The sequence below is a fragment of the Haliaeetus albicilla genome, chromosome 27, assembly GCF_947461875.1.
Source record: "Haliaeetus albicilla chromosome 27, bHalAlb1.1, whole genome shotgun sequence".
Classification (NCBI taxonomy): domain Eukaryota; kingdom Metazoa; phylum Chordata; class Aves; order Accipitriformes; family Accipitridae; genus Haliaeetus; species Haliaeetus albicilla.
Window position 1 is genome coordinate 19,657,871 of NC_091509.1, and position 26,599 is coordinate 19,684,469.

General features: G+C 47.1%; 1 protein-coding gene across 4 annotated transcripts in view; it reads right to left on the reverse strand.

Annotated features, from left to right (window-relative positions):
* Positions 1-26,377, reverse strand: part of TCF7 (transcription factor 7) — a 74,771-nt gene extending 48,394 nt beyond the window's left edge. Inside the window, exons 1-3 of one of the 4 annotated variants that reach the window (XM_069772968.1) lie at positions 25,783-26,377; positions 25,618-25,684; positions 25,172-25,278 (exon numbers count right to left, since the gene is read on the reverse strand). In XM_069772968.1, the coding sequence (XP_069629069.1) occupies positions 25,172-25,278; positions 25,618-25,684; positions 25,783-25,989 (381 nt within the window). In that variant the 5' untranslated portion in view covers positions 25,990-26,377. Of the gene's footprint in view, positions 1-25,171; positions 25,282-25,617; positions 25,685-25,782 lie in introns of all 4 variants that reach the window. The other 3 variants (XM_069772967.1, XM_069772969.1, XM_069772970.1) reach the window with 3 other exon arrangements.
* Between the last annotated feature and the right edge of the window lie 222 nt (positions 26,378-26,599).

Sequence of the window (26,599 nt, forward strand, 5' to 3'; positions counted from 1 at the left end):
GAAGGGCACGGGAGTTCTTCCCGGCATTTCCAAGGAGTGGCCCACTGCTTGCTTATGGATCATTTCCAGGCATTTCCACTCCTACCTGTGATTACAGCAGCTCAAGCTTCTCCCCTCCCTCTCTCCGGGCATGTTTTTGGGCGACCCATCGGTAGCTTGATTCTCCACAGTTGGTGGCGGCCCCAGCACTGGAGGAAAACCCTTCACCCGTGCTCTCTCCATCAGAGAGCAGAGCTGAGTCCCCCTCCTTCCCAGCTATTTTATCCATCCTCTTTGCAAGGGAAAATCGAAATCTTTACGAACCTGTTGTTTAAGGGAGCAGGAGAGCACAGACCAATATCCAGCAGCTCTCAGCATGCTCTGCTCATCATTTAAGAAGCAGAGTTTTAAAAAATACATCAGAGTAGCAACATTTTGCTTCCTTTTCTGTTCTCTCCTGATCCGACGACGCTCACGGAATGTGTTATGTCTTAACCAAAAGCACCAACGGGCAGAGCGATGCAGCCCGGTGAATCACCCTAAATAGCACACTACGTCCCACAACCGAAGTGACGAACCCGACAGCCATTTCTGCTGCGTATGGAAGTTGGGACATTCCACACATATGAAACAGAGAGATTGAAACAGTTGATATAAACCTGTCCTTTCCATAAAGCTGATCGAGAATACACTATGCTACAACGCAGGGCATCAGGCAGTGCTGCAGAAACAGCAGAACGCCAGCGCATTATCCGAGGATGCTGCTGTCCTTACGCACCGACCTCACGCGCTTCCCTGGGAGTTTGATACCCAGGACACTGGTGTCACTGGATTCATTCCCCGTTTTGAAAGCACCGCTGTGCTGCTGCACCTCCTCCCTCCGTGTGTGGTTTACCTGCCGTCACCGTGCCAGGAATGGGAAAATGGCAAAGGACAGAGTGGCCCGGGGATGCACCCGGGGAGCGAGGGCTCAGCACCCTGCAGCACAGGGATGCAGGGGAAGGATGCGCTGGAGACACAGCCCTCTGCCCCAGGAAAATGCAAATAAATACCCCCTCTGCCACCCTGACCTGCATCTTTCCCCAAGGGGGGAATTACTCTGAGGATTGGGGAAATCCCACAGCATCACTAGATTTTCTGGAAGGCTGGAGGACAAAAAAGGCACCTGCCTCCATTTGAGTCTCTAAAATCTTGGAGGCCTCTCTGCCAGCGGCACATCAATGAAATAACATGGAGTGGTTTGTGGCATTGGTATAGTTTTATGTAGAGGTATTTTGAAAAAGCAGGATCACCACCACCTGGCAACAGTGTGAGTCAAATGTACATCTGAAATCCTCTTCAACTGCAGGAGAGGTGATCTTAACAAAGTGGAGTGGTTAAAAGGAGATACACTTACAGCTGCTTTCCAAAAGAAAGTAGCTAACTCTTTTTTCTTAATTCAGGTGGAGGAGCATTAGTAAATGGCTCAAAAAAATACCCACATTGGGTTCCATGGTTGTCAGCTTGTGATTTCATGGTGCAATTCCAAGACTGAAATTAAATGGCTGTTTTTTTAATGTTAGTCATGCAACCTTCCTCTGGGATCTGAATGTCAAGCTGGGTCAAGCTCTCTCCTTCCTCTACATTGTCACCAATTCTAAGGAATATATAGGTCAAATTCTACGCAGACACTCCTGTAAAGCTATTATTTCAAATTATATGTCAATTATGTATGTTGAATTTAGCAACTCTTCCTTTTAAATGCAAGCTTGCTTGAGGACTTTAAAACTCTTGGTATCTGCAGTAAAGTATTTTGCCTTAGAGTTGTTGCCCTGAATCCAGACAGGACCAGGAGTGAATGAAAGTCGTCTTCTTCAAGGAGCTGTGTGGTGGCCTTTGAAATCAATTTCTGATGGTCACAAAACATCAGAAAATCTCAGCACCACAATTACTCCTAACACTGAGAGGGAGGCAGAGAACTGAATGGACAGAAAAAGTAATGATGTTTGCAACCTAAACGAAGAGATGTCAATCTAGAGCTTTCTACCTCTTTAGCAAGAACAACGTAGAAAAATTGTACAGCGAAGAAAACTGTGTCCACATGTAACTCAGGTGGAGCTGGGGAGGCTGGATTAGAATTAGGATCTAAAGAAAACATTAAAGAATCATATTCCTTGTTTTGCATAGGGCAGTACCCATGAAAAAACACCTAAAGCACAGAAATAAGCATAATTCATTTTCTTTCACCTAATCTGGTCATCTGCAAAAAGACGTGGATAGCTTTATACACATGGCAAACCAAAAATGTAAGAATCCAAGCGCAGCCAATGATTAGGACAATTAAATGAAGAAATTCAAGCAGAATGAGATGAAGATGAAAGAGAATTTCTGAATGACGCCGTTTTGCAGGCCTTCACAGCATCACGTACTGGTTGGCTCCAACAGCAGGACACGAGATTTTACCACTTCTGTATTTTTCCTTCATAAACTAGAGATTATATATTTGTGGCTTAATTAACTAGAACTAATACTCTCTTATTGTTGAAGAACAATACTGACAAAATGACAGAAATCCATGATTGATTAAGCAAAAAAAAAAAAATTGAAATGCGGACAGAGTCAAACCAGGGGGCAAAGGCACCCCCAACTTTCCAAAGCACAATATCCTTTAGTTTGATGATCTAACTGCCCTACAGTTAGAACACAGCAGATTGCACGCTCCTGGTGAATCTGGAGAACACAAGCCCTGCCAGCTCCCAGACCACATGAATCATGCCTTAGGATTTTCAGACTCAAAACATGCAGGAAAAATGACCCTTTTTGATACCATGAAGGTCCTAAAACGTCTTTGGGACTGGGATTTAGCTCTGTCTGTGGATGAAATCCCCTCCCAAGTGCCAGTTTGCAATGTCTGGAAGAGCCTTGGCTCGTTGCAGCGATGAGGTGCACCAGGGTTATCACCTGGGAACGTTTCAGACACGTAATGATAAAGAAAAGAACAATGGCACTCAGGGCAGGTTTCTTCCATGTCTGTCAGAGGTGGAGGTGTTGGGCATGCGAGCAAGTGGAGAATTCACGAGCTAATTTAGCAAAGAAAAGGAAGTTTGACAGGCTTTGAGGTAAAGTCAGTTAAAGTAATGGTATAGTACTGAGGTAAAATAACTGAAGATACAAACCCCACATCATCCTAATCTCTGTTTAATCAATTGCATTGAAAGAGGCTGAGAAAAAAGTGTATACTTCATTCTGTCAAAAATAGACATTTTTTGAATCTAGATTGCTGGCAACACAGCATTTGAAATGTTGCATCCTACAGGGAGCTGACCTGCTGGAATATCCTTCAGTTTATCATAAATTTTAAAATTTTATGAATACCGAGGTGTGCTGAAGAAAGGCATATGAGTGGTTGCTATTGAAATTCAACAGGACTTATGCAGCAGAGACCTCTGAGTACCCAGTCAACAAAGCTTTTATGCATCAAAACAAAAAAATTTACAAACTAAAAGTCCTTGATCTTGCATGTATAAATCCAACACTTGCAAATACAAATATATACAAATAATTTTACGCACAAATTGTTAGGCTGGTTTCGACAAGACGATCCATATATGTGAAATCATTTACCTACGTGAGCATCTGCAGGTCCAAGCCTTGCGCACAGCAAAGACTTTGGGAACACTGCCCATGGAAGAGGCAGTAACCATCAATTTAGCAACACAAGGCATTTATGGCGATAAATCTTTAGTGTCCATACAAATCAGACAAGACCTGAGTTTTTAATAACTAATATATAGGTTGTGCTGCTTGGACATTGGTACCCTCTCTGTGGGACCCTTACCCACTGACGGTGAAGCTGCACCAGTTCAAACCTCTCTTGTAGACAGGTTGTGCAGCGTAAGCCACAACTTGTAACACAAGCTTATCCCAGATAGCCCGTATTCATTATTTAAGAGAATTACAGAACTGAAAAGGGAGTAAAGCAATAAAATATGGAGACATTAAACAACCGCCTTCAGAATTTTATCTAAAAACCTACACTATTTTTAAAGAATGATACCCTTTGTGATGAGCATGTTAACCGTGGTATGGAAAGGAGTGAAGAATTACATCTCTGAACTGTATTAGAGAATTACACTCTAGGCTAGAAAAAAACACCATAAAAAGATGACCTTAGATCCTCTGGGAGTCTTGCACATGGGCACATCCTACCTGGAAGTAAGTTTCATCGGAATCTGAGGACATGGGTCTTTTCGGGAATAATTAATAAGCAACAAGAATAGCCAAAAAGTAGGAAGAGCTGCTGCTGGAGAGAAACAGCAAAAGTGGATCACAAAAACCAGGCAAAAACATGGATCCCTGGGATAACGAAAGCATTGGGGCTCTCCCAAGTGCTGACAGCACGCAGACCATGCCCGTGCCAATTCACACCAGCTGAACATCCAGCCCCAGCTACAAAGGTAGGTATCCAAGGATGTCATATTCCACCTCTGAAGCTAAAGAAAACAGATTACCCACCAGCAAAGAGATCGTTTTTGCCACTAACGTGTTTTGCAAGTGTAAGATACAGCACTCCCAGCTTCTGCCTTTACTTGTCATTTTGTGCGCATAGCAGCAGATCCAATTCTTTCCTGATGAGATAAAGCACTTCGGCGCAGCGCTTGTACTAAAGGCAGATTGTAAATGCAGGGTTATGATTTATTTATGTACATTAGAAACTAGCTAATTTGCACTAGTGACTAGATACCCATTGGAGGTTTTCATATTTTATGAATCAGCAAGCAACCTAATGAACAAACAATTAAGGAGTGAACAAAGAAATGTACTTTGTTTGTTACTTTTAGTGAGCTCAAATAATACAGTATATTAGGGAATACATTTGGTTCAAGTGATGCAGTCTAGACAGTAACCCACACCATGTGCTAAGATATTTTAGAAAAGAAGTGAAATGTCTGCGCGGGGTGCGATAATGAGAAGCCGGCGAGCGAGGCAGGGCTGCCGAGCGCTTGTGTGTGAACCAAACGCCGATGGGCGAGAGAGCAACAGGCAGGCAGGGAATTTCTGTCTGATGGGATGAGCAGACGACCGAGAAAGAGGAACGCTGCCTTGGAAAGTCTGGGTTTATACCCTTAAATGACAGCTGCGGGTCAACAAACACGCATAGAGAAAACATGTGTAGAGAAAATCAACAAACACGCAGCTGTTATTTGCATAGAGAAAAATCAAGATATCTAGAGGAGGTAGAAATTAAAGCAATTTGTGCAGGGCGTCGTTGCGCTGCCCGCGTAAGCGCGGATGCTGCCGTTGGCTGACGATGCGCAGGAGGTGGGAGGGCTGCGACTCTCAGCTCCCAGAAAAGAGGCGAAAGGAGGTGCTCCGGCAGCCCGTACCCCCCCAATTTCGGACCAGCCTGGTCCTCTCCACCCCCGTCAGGAAGCGTGGCATGTCTGCACCCCACCGCGCACCCCGCGGCGAAGGCACCTCGCCTTCTGCAACCCAGCCACCCCGACCCTGTCGCCGAAAAAACGGGGTCACGGCTGCACGCCGGTGGCTCTGCTCTGCTGCCAGCTCCCGTGCCCGAAATATCCCATCCAGCAAACGAGCCCGGCAGCTCCAGTAGCTACCGGCAGCTAGAGCTCGCTGGCTCTTTTTAGGCCAGCTACAAAGCTGGTAAACACTTGGACTCGTCTGACAAAACACTCGAGCAGGAGGAAATGGGGTGTGTGCAGAAATACTCCATTACATATTGTAATGGCAGACATTAATTCAATGTTAATAACACTTTGCACTTTTCAATCACATATTCTAAAACCCTTTAGATAGGTGGGGAAGCATTTGGCTGATGATTACTGGGCAGAGCCCAAAGGTGTATTCTTCCCTTAGGCGCGAGGAGGTGAAGTGACTTGTCAGAGTGGCAGAGCTGGGAAGAGAATCTACATCTACCCATTTGCAGACCTACATTCCCATCTAGTTGCCAGAAAGAGGAGTTAATTTAAATATTACCGTTTGCTGACCTACTTACGACGCTACCATCAAAACTTGGAAGCTGTGATCAAGTATATTCTCCTCTATACTTGGGCTTTTTTAGGGTAACACTATCTTTGAAGTACGCCTTTCAGTTGCATTAAACAGATGGATCATTATTATTTGCTCCACTTTCTTAACGAGTCCCTGTTTGCTGCGATTCAGCCGCTGCAGACTTTGGGTAGACTCTAGCTCAGCCTCGCAACCCTGAAAAACACCTTCCCGGCGCGGCGATTCTCGCTGTTATTATCACCCTATGGCTATCGTCACACCTTGCCCAGGGAGCCGGCGGGATGTAAAGACGCAGCGCCTGCGCAGAAAGAGCAAAAAGTTTGCGACCGTGCCTGTACCTGCTCCTGTTTGTCCTCTTCCCCTCGGTTTTCTTTCTAAACAACCTCCTCCTTCCTCAGCCAGCCTGTTTTCAGCACTCAGTGGGCCACTTCGACACCCTCTGTTGTCAGCCTTCCTCCCCTTCACCAAAACCCCAAACCCTTTCCTGCTTGCAGAGAGAACTACAGGCACAACCGAATGTCAACAACCACAGCATGCAACGTGAAAGACGAATTCAAAAGACGTGCTGTCTCCTTCCCGGCGGCCAGCATCACCCATCACGACCCTTCTCCTGCGGTATCTCGGGTCCCGATCCTCGCCAGCCCGCTGGGCGCTCCGGTGCCAGGCAGGGCGAAACCTCACCGGAGGTTTAAGATTAAACTAAGATTAAAAAGCTGATAGTGAAAATTTGAAGCAAGAGGAGAGAGGAAACGGTCAGCGCTGTGCCCGGTTTCGAGGGCTGACCAGTGCTTCCAAAGTAGGTCACATCGTGCGGAGGGGAAATCGCTGCCGACCGACCCCGCGATCGCGGAGCTCTCCCAAAGTGCCTCCCCAGGGACGGCCACCCCGACCACGCCGACCCGCAGAGACACCTACAAGCGTACAGCTGCGGAAGGGCGAAATCCTCATTTTAATCCCCCAGGCGATTCCACCCCGGCAGAAACGCCATCCCCAAAACTCCGCGTTTCTCTCCCTGCGCTTGCCTGGGTCGCCAGGAGCCGTTAGACGTCCTCAGCCTCGCCATAACCTCACTCTATACAAACTGTTTACAGACATTTTATTGAGGTGCACCAGGTGTGGATGCGGTTACCAACTTTGAGACTGTTTACCTCATCCTCCTTTCTGCATCACGTTGTCACAGACTGTATATAAAAATCAGATAACAATGGTACTTCGGTCACAGCCAGCTCGGTCTCTGCACACTCGACTCACACATGCACTGGAGGACGCGGTGCATGTACAATCCTCGCAGCAAACCACACATGAGCTGGTGCAATCAAGTATCTATCTGCCTTATCTCATTTTTGCTGAAGTAAATTACACTGAATTTTTTTTTTTTTTTTACCCTTTTCAAAGCCAATACACAAATGACAGGATGTTGTTGAAGGAAAATATGAGCTTTCATAAGCTATTATTATTAGCACATGCGCACCTCTCCGCTGCTTTGATCTTACTGTAGGTTCGTGTTTATTTCTCCTGACTCTGTACCGGCTGAACTCAAACCCGATGTCTGCTCCGATAGAGATCACGAACAATTAAAGTTGGATTTGTTAGCCACAACATCGTGGAGCCAGAGCTATGGGATAATTGCAAGGGTGACATTCGGCCGAATACACTATATATAGTTTTCCCAAAGCCTTTCGGCCGTGACGAGGTGTTTGCTGTAAAACGGAAGGGTGGTAATGTGTACTGAATAAGTGCTCTTTGATATTTCGCATGTAAGTAAGAGCACATTCAGGTTTTGTTTGCAGCGGAACTGTGCTTCTTTCATTGTTTTCCGAGCAGAAAAAAAACCCCAATGTTCAAAAAAACCATTACAGGCTGCCTTAAAAATGGTGCCAAGGATTCACAGCCATCTCTGCTGATTTCAGTGACCAAAATAAGTTTACATATATTACTATATGTTTTTTTAACAATTCCCATGTAGCTTCTGCTTCGGTCATCAGGGGCATCATTTGCTGAGCTCCAATCAATTACACATCCACAACCTCACTGAAGGCAGGGGAGTTGTACAGATAATACACAGGGCATGACTTGGTGGAGATGCACAGAAAGAAAAAACTAACTCGGCTCTTAGTCCCTGGACTAAACGGGCAAGGCCAGCATTCAGAAACAAGCAAGCGGCTTTTCAGTGAGAAAATACGACTCTATTATAAATTAAGTCCTGGAGACTCCAGTACCTGGCAGGGTTCATTTGTGCTTGGTGCTGTACAGGCTTATAGGACCAGAGTCCTTCAGCTGTAAAGCCAGCTGAAAACAACCCCTTTTACCAAGGTAAATGGAGGGAATGAGTTAGAGAAAGTAACGTTAACGGGAATGGGATAGGTGATTCTATCAGCCGGCTTCGTGCACAATCAGACAATTTTAGACAGCCTGCGTTCAAAGCCCGGCCATGCTCTAGCACATCAACAGGCCATGAAAGACAGCACGCGGGGATGCAACGCTGCAGCGGTGGGAGACCCGTGTCTGGCAGGGGGGACTCGTCTGTCTGTCTGTCTGTCCGTCCTTCCCTGCATCTGCTGCTGCTACAGCCCGTGTGCCCCATCTCCCCCCGCTTTGTCCCCAGGGGGCAAATGCACACGCATTAAAAATACCCCTGCAAAATGGGGATGGGGGGTATTTTTAAAAACCTGCTCAGCTCATTGACCTCAGTAGTGCCCCGCCAGCGTTCGCTGCTCCAGCCACGCTGGTGGCACGTGAAGGCTCGGGCTCACGCAGAGCAATGCCACCGAAGTCTCAGTGAATGCCACCAGGTTTGGAGGTGACACACAAGGCAGCAGGCGGCTTACAGTGTTGGCACAGGTCCGCTGCAAAACCAGATGCTATTTGTATTGAAGGGTGATGGGAGGCTGTGCGATGGCAGCGTCAGGAGGCTGGGAAGAGCTATGTGAAAAATGCATCAGGGAAAAAAAAGTACATCAGGAGAAAAAAGATATTCTTGATGATGTTTTTGTGAAAATTCTGACCTGGTGAAAAACATTACCTATTCAATGCTGAAAACAAAATAGAAATAAACTGAGGATGGGCAGTCTTTGAAAAATACCAAAGACGAGAAGTTTGCAGAAGTCTGAAAATTCCCCGTCAGCCCTAACGACTGTGGAAAGGGAATTGGGAACAGCAGCAATCACAGGAGACAGCGGCTGCCAGCACTGCTGAGTGATATTTACATCAATGTCCTGCCAACAATACCATTACTGGATTATCAGGGCGGATTAAGCCTTTAGCCAATTACCCCGACTGGTAAATTGTAGATTGTCTAGACTTTTTCATGTTCAACAATATGCATGAAGTTTCTCTTTATCGCTACAGCATCACACGATGCTCTTGTGGGATGTAATCCTGCGCTTCCCCAGGAGGTTCAGGTGAGCCATGCCTGCAGCTCTGGGTTGACTTAGTGTGGCCCTGTGCACAGACAGATTTATTTCAGACAGGATTCTCATAAATTCAGAACGACTTCCAAATTTCTTGACTAGGAGATCAAAGAGGCGAGCATTTGCTTCATGCCATCTGTGGAGCTGCTCAACAGGGCAACGCAGTCTGGGGAGGGGGGAGGAGAAGGGAAAAAAGAAAGTCTTGGAGATTATGCCCTCAAAAACAAGCTCAAATGCCACCCTCACATTAAAAAGCACTGGTTGGCAGTAACAATTAATTTCTTAACTGAAACCCGCCCAACTGTGTCCAAGTGTTTTAATTTGCCTATTGCTACAATATGCAAGGGAGCTGGCAGTAATGGATTTGCAATTAAAACTAAAACTGGCAAAGAAATCGCAAAGCTGGCAAAAGAGCTAATCTGCAAGCCATGATCACAAGATTACAAAGTGTTTATGCACATGCTAATTACCGGAGTACATCGCTGAGAATGACTTGTAGGAGAGAACACTGGCTTTGCGTGATCTAAATCCCTGGATCCGCACAGCCAGCCCAGCCGGCATCCTGCCTACTTCCCACAGCTCCCGCAAGCTGGGGAATTCGGGGGGATCGCCGCGGTCCCTGCGTGGAAGCAGGGAGAGGGACAAGGGACGGGCAGGCTGGGTCCCCCCAGTGCCATCCCGCATCGCAGCTGGGGAAGGACGGCAATTGCTTCTCAAGCAGGTCAAGGCCAGTGGTCACTGGGAGCCGTGTCCTCAACTGGAATATGGACCCATCGGTGCGAAATGAAAATCACCCTGAATAAACTAGCACCCAGTTATTCACCCTATTTGCTTTCATCCTGCTATCTCTTGGCTCTAAAAATAGTTATTCCAGCAGGTCCCTGGAGATCAGCGGGTTGCACAGCACATGGCCCTGCACTGCTACCACCGAGGACAAACACGCACCTACTGCCACAAGCACAAAACCTTTACAAATTACCTGCAAAGGACAGCATGGGAAGGGAAAAAGACTTAAAAGTGACCAAAGATCCATGCAAATAGCTTAAAACAGAAAGTGACAGTGGTCAGGGGCACCATGAAGAGCAATTTTGAACCACAGGAGAGAATTTCAAGGAGAAAACAGAGTGGAAGAGTAGTCCCAGAATAAAAGGCTGCTGGGAAAACTGAGATTCTTTAATATATAGGATTAAGGATTGCCAGTATCCTCAGGGAGGAAATGCAAATGGGGTTCAGACCATTTTTTCCATAAAAATTAGGAAGGAGAAGGAATAGACTTTGAAGTTCAACATGTTAGTAAATGAAAGCAACAGCAAAGGAGACACAAAGAGAAAGCAAGCCCTGGACGCCTAGAATTATGTCTTAAACACTTGGTACTGAAAGACAGAACCTGAGGTGATGAGGAGACTTCCCTTCATGCCACGCACAGATCCCAGAAAATCTCTAGATTAGAAACTGCCTGAGAAAAAAGTATTGCACAACAAAGGTAGGATGGAGTACAGCATTCAAATGGGATTCTTCGTGCCTTATTCAGCCAGCCCAGGATGATGAGGCTGTGAGGAGCACATCAATGAAGACCTGCTGCACATGCCAGGCTGCTCTCGGATGCGTAGAACAGCGAAAGGATTTCTGGACAGTGCTCTTTGCTCTACGAAATGGTGGCTGGAGTTGGCGCGGCAGGAGGTAACAGCTAATGGACTTCTACGGAGATGTCAGAAATCCAGCGGGCACCTCTACAGTGATTTGCAGGCTCAGCTGCATTGACGGGGGCTGATCATTCCTGACACACTCATGAAAGCCGGAGAGTTAGTCCAGGCTGCAGGGAGGTGGTGAAGAACCAGAAGGACATTGTAAGGATGCACAGCAGTAGTCACTGCTGGGTCTGGCAGAGGTATGGATGGTCTCTGTGGTGACTTCTTGGAGGTATCAACGGCCTTGCTCAGTTCTCGTAGCTGGCTGAGATGGGCAATTTGTATTTGGCTGATGGTCATTCCAACCTGTGTACTTGGGTAAGGCAATTACAGCGTGAGTTCAACCCATCGTTACTGCTGGCTGTGGAATGCCATGTGTCAGGAAATGGCACCCGACCATCACCAATGCAGATAAGCGCTACGGAGTTAATTAGCACTATGGAAGGGGTGGTTCAAGGAAGAATTGCTTCAAAACTTGGCTTGGAGATTAATTTATCCATCCCTACCTGTAACACACTGTCAAGCAGTTAATGGTACGTTCAGCTACTGGGGTAACTGAGTGAAGTGCAGGAGGAGATGATACACCATGATAAAGAGGAGATGATATAATGTTGGGTCCTTCAGACTAAGAACTCTACAGCTGCTCCTTGCTCCAAGTGAGACGTGTAGACTGTAAGAGTTTAAAGAATATAACACAGCCACAAAGTCTTTCGTTAGGGTTTTTTTTTTGTTAAATACATTTGGGAGGAATTTTTCTTTACATCCAGAGATTCGGTTGGCTTCTCTGTACTTGTTACCCAGCATCTAAGCCACGCTCCGCTGCTGGGGTCTGCCATTCTGCCTTTCGCAAGGAAAGCCCCAGATACAACTGTTGCCTATTTAAAGTCATCTACAAACCAGTTTAATAAAAGCTGACTGCATCTGCTTCCATGTTATTAGTTCTGCCCCAAAACTCTGTTCCTGGCAACACAATGTTCCACGCTAATGAGCCAAATCTTCCCCTCCCATGGCAGTACTCCTAAACCTCCACACCATTCAGTTCACAAAGTTACCACCCTGTTTTTCCCTCGGGGGAGGGAAGGATTGCAGCTGCAGAGGGGGTTCTTCAAATAATATGAAGGCCAAAGATCTGTGGGAAAATCTGCTCTCAGACAAATAGCACTTGGGGGCATCTGCAGAGAGAACCAGCCCCTCTTTACTTCTGTCTGGGTCCCACGTCCTTCTGGCAGCGGAGTTTTTTATGAACCAGGCTGCCATTAATCCCCTGCCAGTTCCTACACCCTACCATCCTCTGTGGGTAGACAGCACAGAGTGGGAGATAATGCTGCAGGGAAGTGGTATTTACTTCAGCTGGATTTTGTGGCTTCATGGGAGAGCTTCTACTCAGGGCAGTTATTTCTCACCCGCTCCTGCTGCAAGAAGGAGATTTGGTGTAGACTAGGACAACTTTTCTCAGCCCCTTTTCCAGTGAATCTTCACCCATTCTTGCCACTTTTCTCCTTGCAGCACCGAGCGCCAGATAAACAGCGAGTCGAGGTTATCGCTCTGTAGTGATGCTGCTCAGATTAAAGAGAAATCAGATAACTCTCATTACCTAACTGAAACTCGCTGCTAGACTTTTATAGAGAAATGATAACGTCTGAGAGCTGGAGGACTCTGCTGCCCTGGCAGACACCCTGCAGCACCCGGGCTGAGCTGGGGGGGCTGCACCCTGGCTCTCCTGCCTGGTTGCTCCCGTGCCTGGGATGCGGAGATGATGCCCGGGATGCGGAGATGCCCAGGATGCAAGACAGAGCCCCAGACACCATGAACACGTGTGGTTTTGGCCTCTGCACGCTCACACCTGGAGCCTCCAGTAAGGAAAATTTAGGCTTAGAAGTTGACGCGGGCACGATTGATGGCTTTAATATTTTACAAATGGATGCGCTAGCAAAACGGCCGTCTCTACCCCATCGTGCTGAGTTTCCTCCTGTTTCTGAAAGTTGGACTGAACTCATCTGTCCGCCTCCTCTAATGCTGTTATAAACCTTTCTGCACCACATGCGACAGCAGCATCTCCCTGGAAAAGATTTCATTCGCTTCTGACTTTGCCTCAAGCCATTAACTGACAAACTGGCAGCTAACTACTGTTAACAAATGATTTCCTAGAGATTACTGTTTAAGTAAAAAAGGTTCCAAGATAAATAGACTCATTCTTCATGACAAGGAATTTGAATTATGCATCCAGGGGTTTGGTACGTGTGTCCAAAAACTATGCTGTGCAATCCTGGAGGTTGTTCTCATCAGCATATTACAAGCAGGTAAAAAAGAAATGACATTGTGTCCTCGGTTTAATAGCGCAGATATGTGCAGGAAATGTATTTGAAACAACGTGTTGGACCATCCAATCATCGTTCGCATACAACTAATGCCACTCTATGAAATTACCGTTTCGGCTGAAAAAGTGATTTGTTTTTAAAGCCAGAAAAGACGCCAATCGCCTTGAAGGAGTTGTGGTTTTAGGGCCACCTGCAACTTGCTAAAAGATTATGAAATTGCAATTTGTTTAGTATCTTGAAGTAAATGGTCTAATAAGCAGCACAGCTTACTTTTTTTGGCTAGTCCTTCTCTGATCGTTTCTGAAACATCCCCTCTCGCAGCAGCCTGTGTTGGATTTTACAGATTTTTTTTCAGTATGGATGTGGCTTTCCCTGCAGTGCTCTCCAAACGTAGCTTACACACGAAACGATAAAGCTTCAAAATGCTCCTGGGGGAAACTGAGTCACGGAAAAACAAGCTCCTGGGGGACTGGGAGCAGAAGCTGGGATAAAACCGCGCTTCCTCCACCGCAGCCCTGCACGGCAGTTACAAGACTATCCGGTTCCTCTGCTATAAAACTTGGTAACATGCCTCACTTCTTACCTGATTTTGAGAACATCCTGTGTTAACACATAAACAACTGGTGCTACTAATGTCTGTTTATTTGGCTATTTACATGCGTCTGACACGGCACCTGGTGCTCTCCGGTAAGAGGATCGCTCGGCTCCGTATCAAACGAACTCCCAGGGCGCAGGCAGGAGAGAGGCAGCTCCCACCCACGGCAAACAGCATCGCACCCGCCCGGGAGTCAGCCATTTACCACTGCACTGCTTCTAGAAGAAAATTTGGATGAAGAGTGATGCTTTTGGATATGGGAGCTGACCTTTCAGGGGTTCACTGCAGCCTGCCTCATCCCTTGGTAGGCGTTTATATGCTGATCCACATACTAGATCAGTACAAATAGTATATTATAATTTTAAAATATTTTATTTTGCAAAGTTTAAATATATGCATGTATTTATATGCTATTTCCAGTACATGCCAATAACCAAGCAACTGGCGCTGACATTTAGGTAATTTTCTGTCCTCTTGAGTGACGAAATTAAATTTTCTCTACAACTCTTGTATTCAAGTGCTGTCAGAAGTCCCAGCCAGCACGCGTTTAGTGTTTTTACCTGAATTCTGCTTCTAGCAGGAAAAGCAGATTTCACCAGAATAGTAAAAAACTTACATTGCCAGATATAACCTGCTTTCAGCCATCAAATTAATTATGGAAAACACAAAAGGGCTTAGGCACGATGTTAACTTCAAGCCAGAAGCATTAAAAACTTTTTAGCTTTTTCTGAACACCAGTATCTATTGCATTATACAGAACACATATGCCAACATGAGCCAAAACGTCTTTCCACTTAGTTGGAAATACATCCTTAAATCACTGCCAACTGCATGTAGAAATAAATGCATTTACTCTATAAGGTTTAAATAAAATTATTGCCTTGTCAAGGTGTTCCCAAGTCCCCAGTCCAGCTGTTTTAGGGAGCTAAATCAGCAACAGCAAACACATTTCTGTGATGTCATTTTACAGTACTTGATTCTTCGAAGTTGCTAACAGCCTGCAAGAATTCAACTCATTGATCAAAAAACTTGAGAGCATGTTTCCATTGGAAAAGGACTGCAGACCTGGACAAGGGACAAGAGCTGCCCTTGAGTTAAAACAACATGGGGAAATGACTGTAAGTCTCACAGTGAATCACTGAGTTGCATTACTTGAAGAGTTTGTGTCCTGCCCCATTACAACCACAGCTACATCTGATTTGAATGAAACTTCAGACTTAATGATTTTCATGCCAGCTATTTAAGGAGCAATGTAATTTTCTTCAACACTCTATTAGTTCATTTGCTACCTCCAAAGGTTTTGCTCCAATTCCAAAAGCAAACTTATTTTGAGGAAAGAGACTGTTTCCAAAAGGCTTTAGAGGGGCCACAGGCTTAAAACCCTGGACCGGCTTGAACCGCAGCCTTCAGACACCCTCATGTTGGAGGGTGTACATCTCCAGCATCCCCATCTCTACTTAGAAAAATGCAAACAAGAGATCAGCACTGAAGATTCAAACGTTTTGCAGAAAGCTATCCCTATAGTAATGATTTCAAACAAATAACAAGCTAAAACCGAAACAAAACAGCGATAAAATTAAATCTGATGAGCTCTTCAAAAAGATCTCGAGTGATATCAATTGGCAGGACTCTGTTGTCTATCCCAGAGCTATGGCAGTTTATCCCAGCCAGGGCTTTGCTGCAAACACACCAAAGCCAGGAGGCTGCATCCTTTCATATTTCAAAACAAAAGCCAAGTTCTGATTGCTGGGACAAGGAAGAAATTTTTTGTTGTGGATACATTACTGTGTAATTACTGCAGATTTCATTTACTTTCTTTTGAATACTACAGCAGATACAAAGGCTGGGTAGATGTGGCAGCTCCTCGTGTTATCATCTAGTGCTCTAGGTCTACATTTTGACAGTTAGCCCTCCAAAATATCAGGGATGTGTGTGTCTATTGAAGGAAAAAGAAAATATTTCCATTGATAGGAGACAGGGAAATACAACCGATACTGTCAACCACCGTCAAACTGATAGCAAGGAAAGAGTTTCATGTAAAATTAAAAAAAGAAAACAACAAAATCATTTATCCATTTTCTCAATAAAAGCAGGGTTAGAAACATGGGGATAAGATCAGAGAGGAACACCACTGGGTAAGGGACTATTCATGGGACCAGAACGTGGAAAATTCCATAAAGCACAAATGTTGCTAAGAATATTCGAAAGTCAAAGCTTTCTGTGGGTGTGCATGCATAGAGATGTCAACACAACTATTTCATGATCACCGAAATTGCTACTAGCCTGCATCCTCTCTGAATGGCTATTTTTAGGACCCAGCCTTTCATGTGGTATAATGATGTGGATTTTACAAGAGCATTTATAATGTGTTTCATATGGTGTACAGTCCTGGAGAAATTGCTTTGTATCAGAGAAAGTTAAACAAAAAGGTTTGGGTGGGTTTTTTTAAAAAACTTTATTTCTTATTTTATATTATTGCTTCTGTTTTGGATTTAGGGTTCATGCGCATATTTTCATTTATCCTATTTGACAGCATTGCCTGTCCCAAAGGGACGCTCAGCACAGCACGATGTGATCCCACAAAACGTCACCTGGATTTCTGAATCCGCGCATCCCTTTGGACGGTCGGATTTCAAAGCTGGCAATGCCACACGGCTGTAAGTTATAGCAGGAAGCCAAAGCTCAAAGGCCAGATTTCGACCTCGGGTATGCTGGTGTCAGGGGTTGTGCACTGTCTCCCGCGTTAGAATCGGCTTTTCTTCTTTTAGGGCAAAGTCATACAAAGCGAGGTTTGTAGAAGACGACAACTCCTCCTCGCTATCTCCACTCCCGCGCCAGTAATTCCAGGGCAGCGGCACGTAACGAGAATCAATTCGTCAGCCTCTCCATGCTAAGAACAACACATTTTCATGTGGTAGATCTTAAGATGGTTTATTTCCTAAACATGAAAGCAATCTCTGCAGTGCCATCTCCTCAGTATTAGAATAAAAATTCCACATTTCTGATCCTTTCTGAGCATTTTGCTGGGAAGAATATCTCCCCAGCACTTCTTCCACAAGTGTGTTTGTAATTGCATCCCCCTCGTGCTGAGTCAAGCATACTTTACGATCTTGGGCTTTCACATTTTGCTTTTGTGTAAGTCCCATCAGAGGAGAACCTCTGTTTACGCTCGTGTATGCTATTCCTCAGAGCAAACCACAGGAGAAAACAAATTTAACATATAGCATACAAGTTCAATCACTAAAAAAAAGTCCTTTTTTGGTCAGTCCATGATTACCGCGTAGCTCTTCAAGGCAGACATATACTTTGTATATTATAGCTCCAGATTCTCAATAGAACAAAGGAGATACTGTTGAGATGTTTTTTTGCCTATCATTTAATCAAATGTAAAGTTGTTATAACCGGAGGGGAAAAGTGCTCTAGATTCTAGTATCCAGCTTTACTTTGGTTTCAAAAACTTACCACAGCATTGTTGAGTTTATTGTTTTGTTTAACAAAATACTAATTTTGGGACCCCGTGAAACACAATGAAGCAGATTCTTTTCATTGCAGCTGAGCTGCGTTTAGCACAGAAGCGGCGGACGGGAGAGGAGCAGTGGTTTAAAGCCACTTTGGTGACCTCTTGCCCAGCACCTCCAGCCAGCAGGATGCTCTGGATGGGTACCACTAAGTCTACCAGGTTTTGCTAACCCTCCTCATCCTCATTATTGACCAACTGTCCCACATTCTCCGTGAAACCACTTCACAGAGGCAGTGGTGGTGGAATAGTCCTTCGTAACTTCGGGAATGGTCATAAACTATAAAGACTCAAAGGCAAAAAAGATCAGTGAAGGCGCCACAGGACAGAGCAGCGATAAGTTGCTCCCGTAAGGAGGTGAAGGTGAGAGCTCTTCGCCCAAGACCATTGGGAGGTGACCAAGAAAAAGATCCTGCTGTAATCAAGACTCAGAGGCGCATGATGTTGCAACCCCTTCCTTTAAGACATGAGGTAGGTGGGTTTGTGAGCCAGCACCATGTGCTGAACTGGCAGTCCCAAGGCAAGAATGAAGACCTCGGCTGACATTCACCGAGGGTTTGTACGGACTGTGCAGGTTTCCAGGACATCTCATCATTCACGCCATGAAACACTCGCCCTGCCTGGGGGCTGGAGGGAGCCATGCCCTCCTGGACAGACCGCTGGACAAGCCAGCGGACAGAACAGGCGTTCGGTCTTTACTGATTCAGCTGGATTAAAACTGGAAACTAGGAAACGAACAGCTCTGTATCCTGTTACCAACCCCCTGAGTCACCCGTCCTCCTGCCGAACCTTTGTTTCATCCTCCAGACACAGAGACTAATGAGCAAGTATCATGTTATAGCCTATTTTTTAAAGAGATATTTGGAAGAATAGCACATGAAAGAGCCTGTGGGGGGAGGACTCCCACGTCCCAGCTTGGCACCAGCCCGGGATTTGGTCAGGCTGAGAAGTTTTCCTGCTGCAGTGGCTCTGCAAAGAGTTCAGGAAGCAACTCGCACCTATTCTCCTATTTCTGTGCCCTCCACCCACCATCGGTAAATGATGAGGTAAGAGCATGTATACATCAGGCTGAGAGAGATGCTGACGTAAACCATCTCCTGGCACCAAGAGCAGTGAGCTGGAGCGGCAAAGGCATGGGAAACCAAGGAAATGAGCAGCAAACGAAAGGAGAGGTGTTACACGATGGCTGCAGACAGCCCAAAGCCTCGGAGGGGTGGGATGGAGACAAGCTCCAAGAGGACAGTGCGCGGGATGTCTGGCACCCAGTCCTTCTTCAAATCAATGCAACAGATGGAAGAAGACAATCCTTGAGGATTTCTGGAGGAATTTGTGACTCACACACGGTGCAGATTTTAGTAACTGAATGGCAGCACGTGCTCGACTGTTGGTTCACCCAAACCTGCCCTGTCCAGCACAGCCTCCCCATGAGCATACACGATGCTCACAGACACATGGGTCCTTCCTTCACCTTCTCTACGGTGAATTAGCGAGGGGGCTCAAAGGCCAACCTGTATGAAACAAAGACTAAATTCGGTCTTGCTGAATCACTCATGGCCAAAGGGCAGACCAAGAACTGCGGGTGTCAAATTAATGGCAAGCTCTAGATGTTTCCTCTAAACTGTTGATGTTTCTCAGCACTCGACTGTGCTCTACCAATAACCATCATGTCCTGTACACACAGACACACAGAGTCCAGACCAGACTGCAATCTCAGGTGTGCAGCTCACACCACCCGTATCCTGAAAACCTGCTTCACTTGCAGATCACACTACAGATAGAGAGGGATTCAGCCTGTGATTAGGATCTGGCCCTTCACAGATGATCTATGAGAGCAGTCGAGAGAGTCATCCCTACAGAGTCGGCAACATCTGTTTAGTCACAGGAACACACGCGTGGTTACTTGAACGGGTACCTCGGAACAGCAAATGCCAGCACACCCGACTGTACGGATTTGTCAGAGTTTCCACCCTAACGCAGGAATTTAATGGTGCCTGTAGACTTATGGCAGGAGAGAGACTGCAAGCTGCGAGACAACACGTGAGCACGTTGCAGAGCTCCTTGCTGCCCTCCCGCCGCTCCCCCCTTCTCTCCGTTAAAGCTTTGGATACCAGACCAGCTCTGTTCTTTCATCTTGGACATGCCGTGCACCGCTAGCACCCAAATCACTTTGTTCTTCACAGTTAAAGTTTCAAAAATATTCATCATTAACATGGATGAGCTTTGGGAGCTTGGGTTGATGTTAGGTCTTTGCTTTTCTCTCCAAATTCTCAACTGGTTGAGCTAGTAACATTTCACAAACGGCAACAGTTGGAAGCTTGCAGAATCGGTGCCTTTACCATACATATCTCATAGCAGCTCCCCACTGACAAAGCATCCTGTGCCTGGGAAGCCAGTTCCAGGGTAGCCTGCGAAGGAATCCCAGTGGGAGAGCAGATATTGTTGAACTGTCTGAATCACGTGCACGCTTATTCACATGCACGGATTTACATAAAACTTGCTTTTGTTTCCCTGTGACATTTTTCTTTCTCATTTTTTCATTCCAAACAATTTTAAAAATAAGGTTATATTAGACCACACACAGACAGTACTGTATCATGTCACTGCTTCTTAAGCAGAACTCTCTAATTTATTTCAAAGGGAAGTTCTGCTTCAAAATTGAGGGTGTGATATGAACTCAGAAATTAACACAAGAATTTTCCTTGGGGGGGAACCAAGGCTGAATCAGACATGCAATAAATGACCTCGGAAGCCCTGCGCCTTGGTACATCCACCTATCCAACATTATGCTTTAATACAAAAAATTATTTTCACCATTATCCTATTTCAAGCCAGGTAGAAGAGCTGAAAGAAGTGGATTCGCTCTGGTCAGGAGGGAACAAATTACTCATCTGTCTGTCTGCCAGGACGTCCATCAGCAGCCACTGCACTCCTAATGCTTTCTGCCAGGAATATAACAATTTCGGGGGACACCGTCCCGTCCCAGCAAGGTCCCGTAGCACAAGCCCTGCAGCCAGGGAACCTGGCTGGGATGCTGCCGGCGACGTTGCCCTCCCGCAGCAGCAGGCACCGCTGGGAACGCGCGGCACCGCTGTTTGCTTGCAGCTGCCCTCCCTCCACGCGCAACATCTGGAGAGGGATGCAGCAGCCCTCTCGCAGCGACAAATCGCCATCACGTAGTGGCTCCAGGGAGTTTTTGCCGCCGGTTTCAACAGGATCAGAACTCGACGCAGGAAAAAAGCAATACTGAACTATCGCCACGACAGTGCAAGCTAGGACAGAAAGACCTCTACAGAGAAGCAGCTGAGCTGCAGATTTCCTTCCGCCAACTGCTGCGGGGGCAACAGCCTCCTCCCGCAAAAGGATGGAGCAGCTTTGGGGGAAGGGGGCTGCAGCAGAAGTACCCGTGTCCCAGGGCTCAGCTGCTCCTGCTTGAGCTTCTGTCCGGCAAAGGGCAGCAGGAGACTTTCGGCTCCATGCTTTTCGACCTCATGTTAAGACATTTGGGACTTGTGGCCCCAGGCCAGCAGTAACTGCACTTTCATCTTGCCCTGCCCAAGGGGACGTTTCAAACCCACTGAACAGCAACCGAGCTCCAGGAGCCCGGCGGACCACAGGGAGAGGCTCTGCATTTGGGCATTACATCCTAGGCCTGCCATCTCATTTGGGGACTTGAAATGTGCAGAGCTCGGGAAGGTACCAGCACCCTTCTGCTCCTATGTGAGCTCTGGTTAGACAACTTAGTAATTAAGAAAATGAGGTAGTGTCTGTTTTCCAAAGAAATAGAGGCTCCTGGACCTCTGTTCCTCACACAGACAGAAAGTCCAGTGCCTCAGCTTGATATATAGAACATTTTCGTTCTGCCTTCACGCACCTCACACGCTCACTACACGCAACAGAGGTGCGCAGAAGGTGTGAAGAGCTCCCGCGGGAGCTCTCCCACCGACTGGAGTGGGGAGAGCTTGTGCCCTACATACGGGACAACGTGGCTCATTCCCCTATTTTATAAACCTATTTACAAAAGGAACTTATAAGTGCTCCTTCTACCATGTAACTACCACATGGTACAAGATATAACAATGTTCAGAAAACCCCCTCGGGTCTAAACTCAATTATACAACTGTAGCAAGAAAAATATTTTAATCTGATCAAAGTGTTAACATGTTTGACCACGTCTGACCTCTAATGTTTGTAACCACCTAAAAGGCTGATGTTCTTACTAAGGATGTACCTTAATTTGATTTAAAGTCATTTGTACTATTTAAAAAAGGATATAGTTTTATGATTTTACATTTCATTTAGAAAAACAGTTCCTCAACTTGTTAATATTATTTGGAAGTTTCTTGCAGATTTTTAACCGGCATATCCTATACATTTCACTCTGGGAAAAGCTGGCCTTTGCCAGAGTGGGGAGAGTCAAAGCGGAGTTATGAACCACCACACACGCGACACCTGAGAGCCGGGTGAGAAACGGTTCTCCCGGGGCCTTGCAGAATTTCAAGATTTCAGATGCACGGCTCTTAACACACTCGACCGAGAGCGTGCCCTCCCCAGCCCGGCCAGCCGGCGGGGGGGGTTCACATCACGCTCCCAAAACAGGGGACACCCGGGCTCAGCCGGCTGCCTCGTCCCCAGCTCCAGGAGCATCTTCACTCACCCGCACGCCCTGGGCTACCCCTCAGTCCTTTCTCTCTTGGATAGCTCTACTGCCAGTCCAGGCTACTCGTGCACACTCAAACCAGCATCGCTCCAGCTGAATGACCCTAAAACGGCGTTTGCCACCCGCAGCAAAGGTGGGCCACTGAGCTGAGCGCCCAGGACCTGCCCGCTGCAGGCTCTCGCCGCATCCTGCTGCTCACTGGGGACGTCGGCTGGGCTTGGCGTTGCTGCTCGTGTCAGGTACCCAAACACGTTCAGTGCATCACTCCGGAGCAACGTCAGAGCATGTAAATAACACAAGTGGGTGCGTTTTGGTAAAAAACAGAGAGGATTTTGGCTGGGGAGATGCGGGGAGCCTAGCAGGATGCTGGGGTGAGCTGCGGCGCAACAGTTAGCGGGCTACAACCACCTTGAGGGAAACAAAGCAAAAGTGATGCTGCTGAGAAAATAAGAAAGAAAAAAGGAAAGCAGCACGTCGCTAATGCCGGTAGCGACACACCCACCCGGGCAGGCGCTCCGGGCTGGCTCCAGCACCGCTTGCAGCACCCTGCTGGGGTTCGGAGGGAGCCCACAGAAAAAAAAAAAAAAATGTGGTTTTACGGTGCGTCGCAGGGCGGGGGTTCAACCCGCAGCCTCGGTGCCGGCCGCCCTTCGTCTTTCAGAGAGCTGTATTATGTTTTTCAATCAGGTAAATGTAAAGCCCTGACAGTTTGCCAAAGTACTCCGGGGTTAATTTTGTTAATCTTTATTTTTTGAAGGTTCTGAAATTAATCCTAACTGCAAACAACCATTTCCAGGAAGTCTCATTAGCCAAAATACAGTCTCCACTATCAAGTGTACGCATGACTGTGATACGTAATCCCATTCACTCACACAACACTCCTCCCCGACTCTACTTGTGCTAAAGTGTTAATTAAATACACTTTTATGGATGGTTAAGTATCTGCAATCTTCGGTCACAGATTTGACCTCCTCAATTATTGGAAGCAGCCACCAGATTATAGCCTACACTTTATATAATACACACAGTAGCAATAAATCTGTACGAGAGCAATACATAATTTACTATGATAACCTCTGCACAGTCAATATAAATACAAGACAAAATTGCTCAGAAGGAGATATTGGAATAGCTGTTGTACCAAGTCAAAAAACCAAGTCAAGGAAGAAATCTTTCTGTCTCTGTTAGGTAACTGATTTTTAGCTGAAAACATCAAACCAGCTTTTTAAGTCACACAACATAAACCACCGCAGGATCCGAACAGGCCTAAGTAAAGCTGTCTGCTGAGGCAGTGGATGATTTCTGTGGCTCTCAAGGGGACGGGATCTTTCCTCCTCTGCTACTCAGTTTTCTCCCCTTCGAGTTCTGCACAGTCTATTTACTCCTGTCTGTTGCTCCAACAGCAACCTCTTAGGTTTTTACGACATTATCAAGGGGAAAGGCGATTCACAAACCACAATCTACTTTTTAGCTTAATTGCTGATAAATAGGCTATTGTACTTTGTTGCCCATCTAGTAAGGGTTAAGATTAAAGCAAATATTCTACTACAGCAAATAGCTGCTGGGCTAACGTAACTCTGAATTTACCCCTATTCTATACCAGGGAGCAAACTAAACGCGTTTAAATAAGACAAGTTTAACATTATTGTTTAAAATCTATCAAGGAGAGAGCAGCTTAGTATTTTAGAGGGGTGAGGAGGACACCTGGTACCTGGAGGAAGGAACACGAGAAGCAACAGAAGAAATGCTTATGTGGATTACAATAATGTATATTGGCCCTGCCTTGCAAACACATCTTTTCTTGCTGTAAACTGCAGGAAGACTTCAAAATTTAAGGACGGCTCCTCAATATCTGCACACCAACTTCAGCAAAATTATGACGGTCTGCAGCTGGGGAAGTCAGCTCCCCCAGGAAGGGCTGTGCTGGGGTACGGGCAGGCTCACGGAGGGACCCGTCTCCTTCTGCCGCCCAGGCCAGCAGGGTCGGGCGGGAGGACATGGCAGTGATTCCAGAGAACAGTATTTCACCACATTTTGAGTTTCATATGCCACAATCCATCCATTTTTCATAACGCCAGCTTAACATCCTACCCCTCTAGTGAACAAATGACTGAAATTGAGGAGGCCATTGTATATTCTGTCGAACCTTATCCCTTTACAGGTTAAAAACTAAACCTGAAGTAAACCCAATGATGTTCTGTTCTCATTTACTGACTGTAAATGCAGAATAACATCTGAAATGAATGTAGCAATGCTGGCTCCCCAGAAGTGACGCGAGCACCGACTATCTGCTGCAATGTCGCGACATTATTTTCTGAAGTTGTGATAGAGATGGTGATGGGAAAAGACAGCTTTTGTAGAGAAGCCTTTAGTTAATTATTCAGATAGCAAAACTTATAAACATTAGAATATACAGAATTACTAAAGCAGATTTGACCCGAGAGGGAAAACTTTACAGGCAGAAGACAGGAATAGTCCTCTGGCAGCATTAAGCCTTCTCCTAAACACCTCTATTGCCATTTTAGAAGCACGAGATCCATCATCTACAACAGAGCCCTAACCAAAGGCAGGCCAAAGCCTGGCCATTTTACAAGAGGATACATCGAACTGAAGTTAAGCTGCGGGACGTATCCCTGAACACAAACACCAGAAGCTGCTCACCTCCACAGCCTGTGACCCAGAAAAACAAAGGGCCATTCTTACATTAGATATTAGGATTGTTTGCTGGAAAAGTAAAGGCGAACCTAGAGGACGGGGAGATTGGAGAAGAAGCTCCTCCGGCAAACTCGGAGCTAAGCAGGCGCTTGCTGCCGAGCATCTTTGCCCCTTCCCACTCCTTCTCCTTTCGGCTTGGACAGAGCAGTGCCCGGGCACTTTAGAAACCGGGCTGCAATTTGTCAGGAAAAAAGAAAAACACGGGTAGGTGCCTGCACAATAACTGCAACATAACTGCGAGAGGCCACGAAACTTCTCCATAAGGAGAGGATGAACTCACCAGAGGTGACATAGATCCATTTGGCAGATAAGGGTCTGAGAGCATTAGGAAAGGGTAGCCAGAATACGCGGATCCTTTATACATCCCTGGGTCCTGATGCTTCATACCTGCTAAAATTAAAGTTCCCCATCAAGATTCTCCTCACGCCAGATGATTCCTCTGCCTGTCAGGGCCCCCCCCCCCGAAGAAGTGACAGCGCATTTGGGGAGTCTTTTTTGCCCTGTACCCCTCGGAGAGGGTGTTGGGGGGGTGCCAGGGTCCCCCGGGGGGGGGGGGGGCACTGGGATGCCTCTTTGCTGAGAGAAGCAGCTTTCCCCCCGGGGGGGGGGGCTGTGGCGGCCAGGCCGGCATCCCTCACTCCTGGAAGATGGTGGGCTTGGGAACCAGGGGCTTCTGCCCACCCGGGGAGGACGGGGCGAGGGGGGGGGACGACACCCACGACTAACCATCATCCATGTGGTCCGGGAGCTTCTCCTGATAAACCCTCTGCGGATCCTGCACACGCCTGATGGCCTGCATGGGGAGGAGAGAGACAGAGAGAGGCAGAGCGGGGGCTGGCGGGGCGGGGGGCGAGGGGCCGGGGCGGGGGCGGCGAGGGCGGCCCGGCTCACCTCAGGGTCGGCGGCGGCGGCGGCGGCGGTGGCCGGGCTGCCGCTGCCCTCCGACTCGTTCACCAGCGAGGACTTGAGATCGGCCAGGTCTCGCTCCGTGAAGGCGTTCTCGGGGATCTTCTCCTCCTGCTCCCCCTCGTCCTTGAAGGCCAGCATCTCGTCCGTGGCCCCCAGGTCGTCCCCGCCGCCGCTGCCCAGCTGCGGCATTTTCCTCCCGCCGCTCCCTCCCGAGCCGCGCAGCAACTTTCCCGGCGAGTATTGTTCTCCGCCGCCCGGATCAAGCCCTTCGCAATTTTTTTTTTTTTTCCTCCCTCAATTTTTTTTTTTTCTCCCTCTCCAAAAAAAATTTTAAAAAAATTTGCTCCCGCTTGAATTTTTTCTTGTTAAAGTTTTTTTTTTCCCTTTCCTTTTTAACTTTCCAACTTTTTTTTCCCCCTTTAATTTCGCTCCCCCCTTTCCAAACTCCCTTTAAATCCTTTCTTTAAAAAAAAAAAAAAAAAAATTGTTTTGCCTTCTTAAATCTCTTCCTTACCCCCCCCTCCCTCCCTCCCCCGGCGGCTCACGGGGGGCTCGGCAGGCTGCGGGCGGGCAAACGTCGCGGGATGCCGGGCTCGACAGCCGCCCCCCACCCCCCCCACCCCGCCGCCGCCCCCCCCCCAGCCTTCCCCCACCCCCCCTCTCCCGCCGCTTCTTTTTCTCCGAGCCCCGGAAAGTTTCCCTGGGAGCAGCGGGCGCCGGCGGCAGCCAAAGGCACGGAGCGCCCGGTGCCTGTGTGCGAGCGCGGCGGCGCGGCGGCCAAGGGCTGCCGACATCAAAG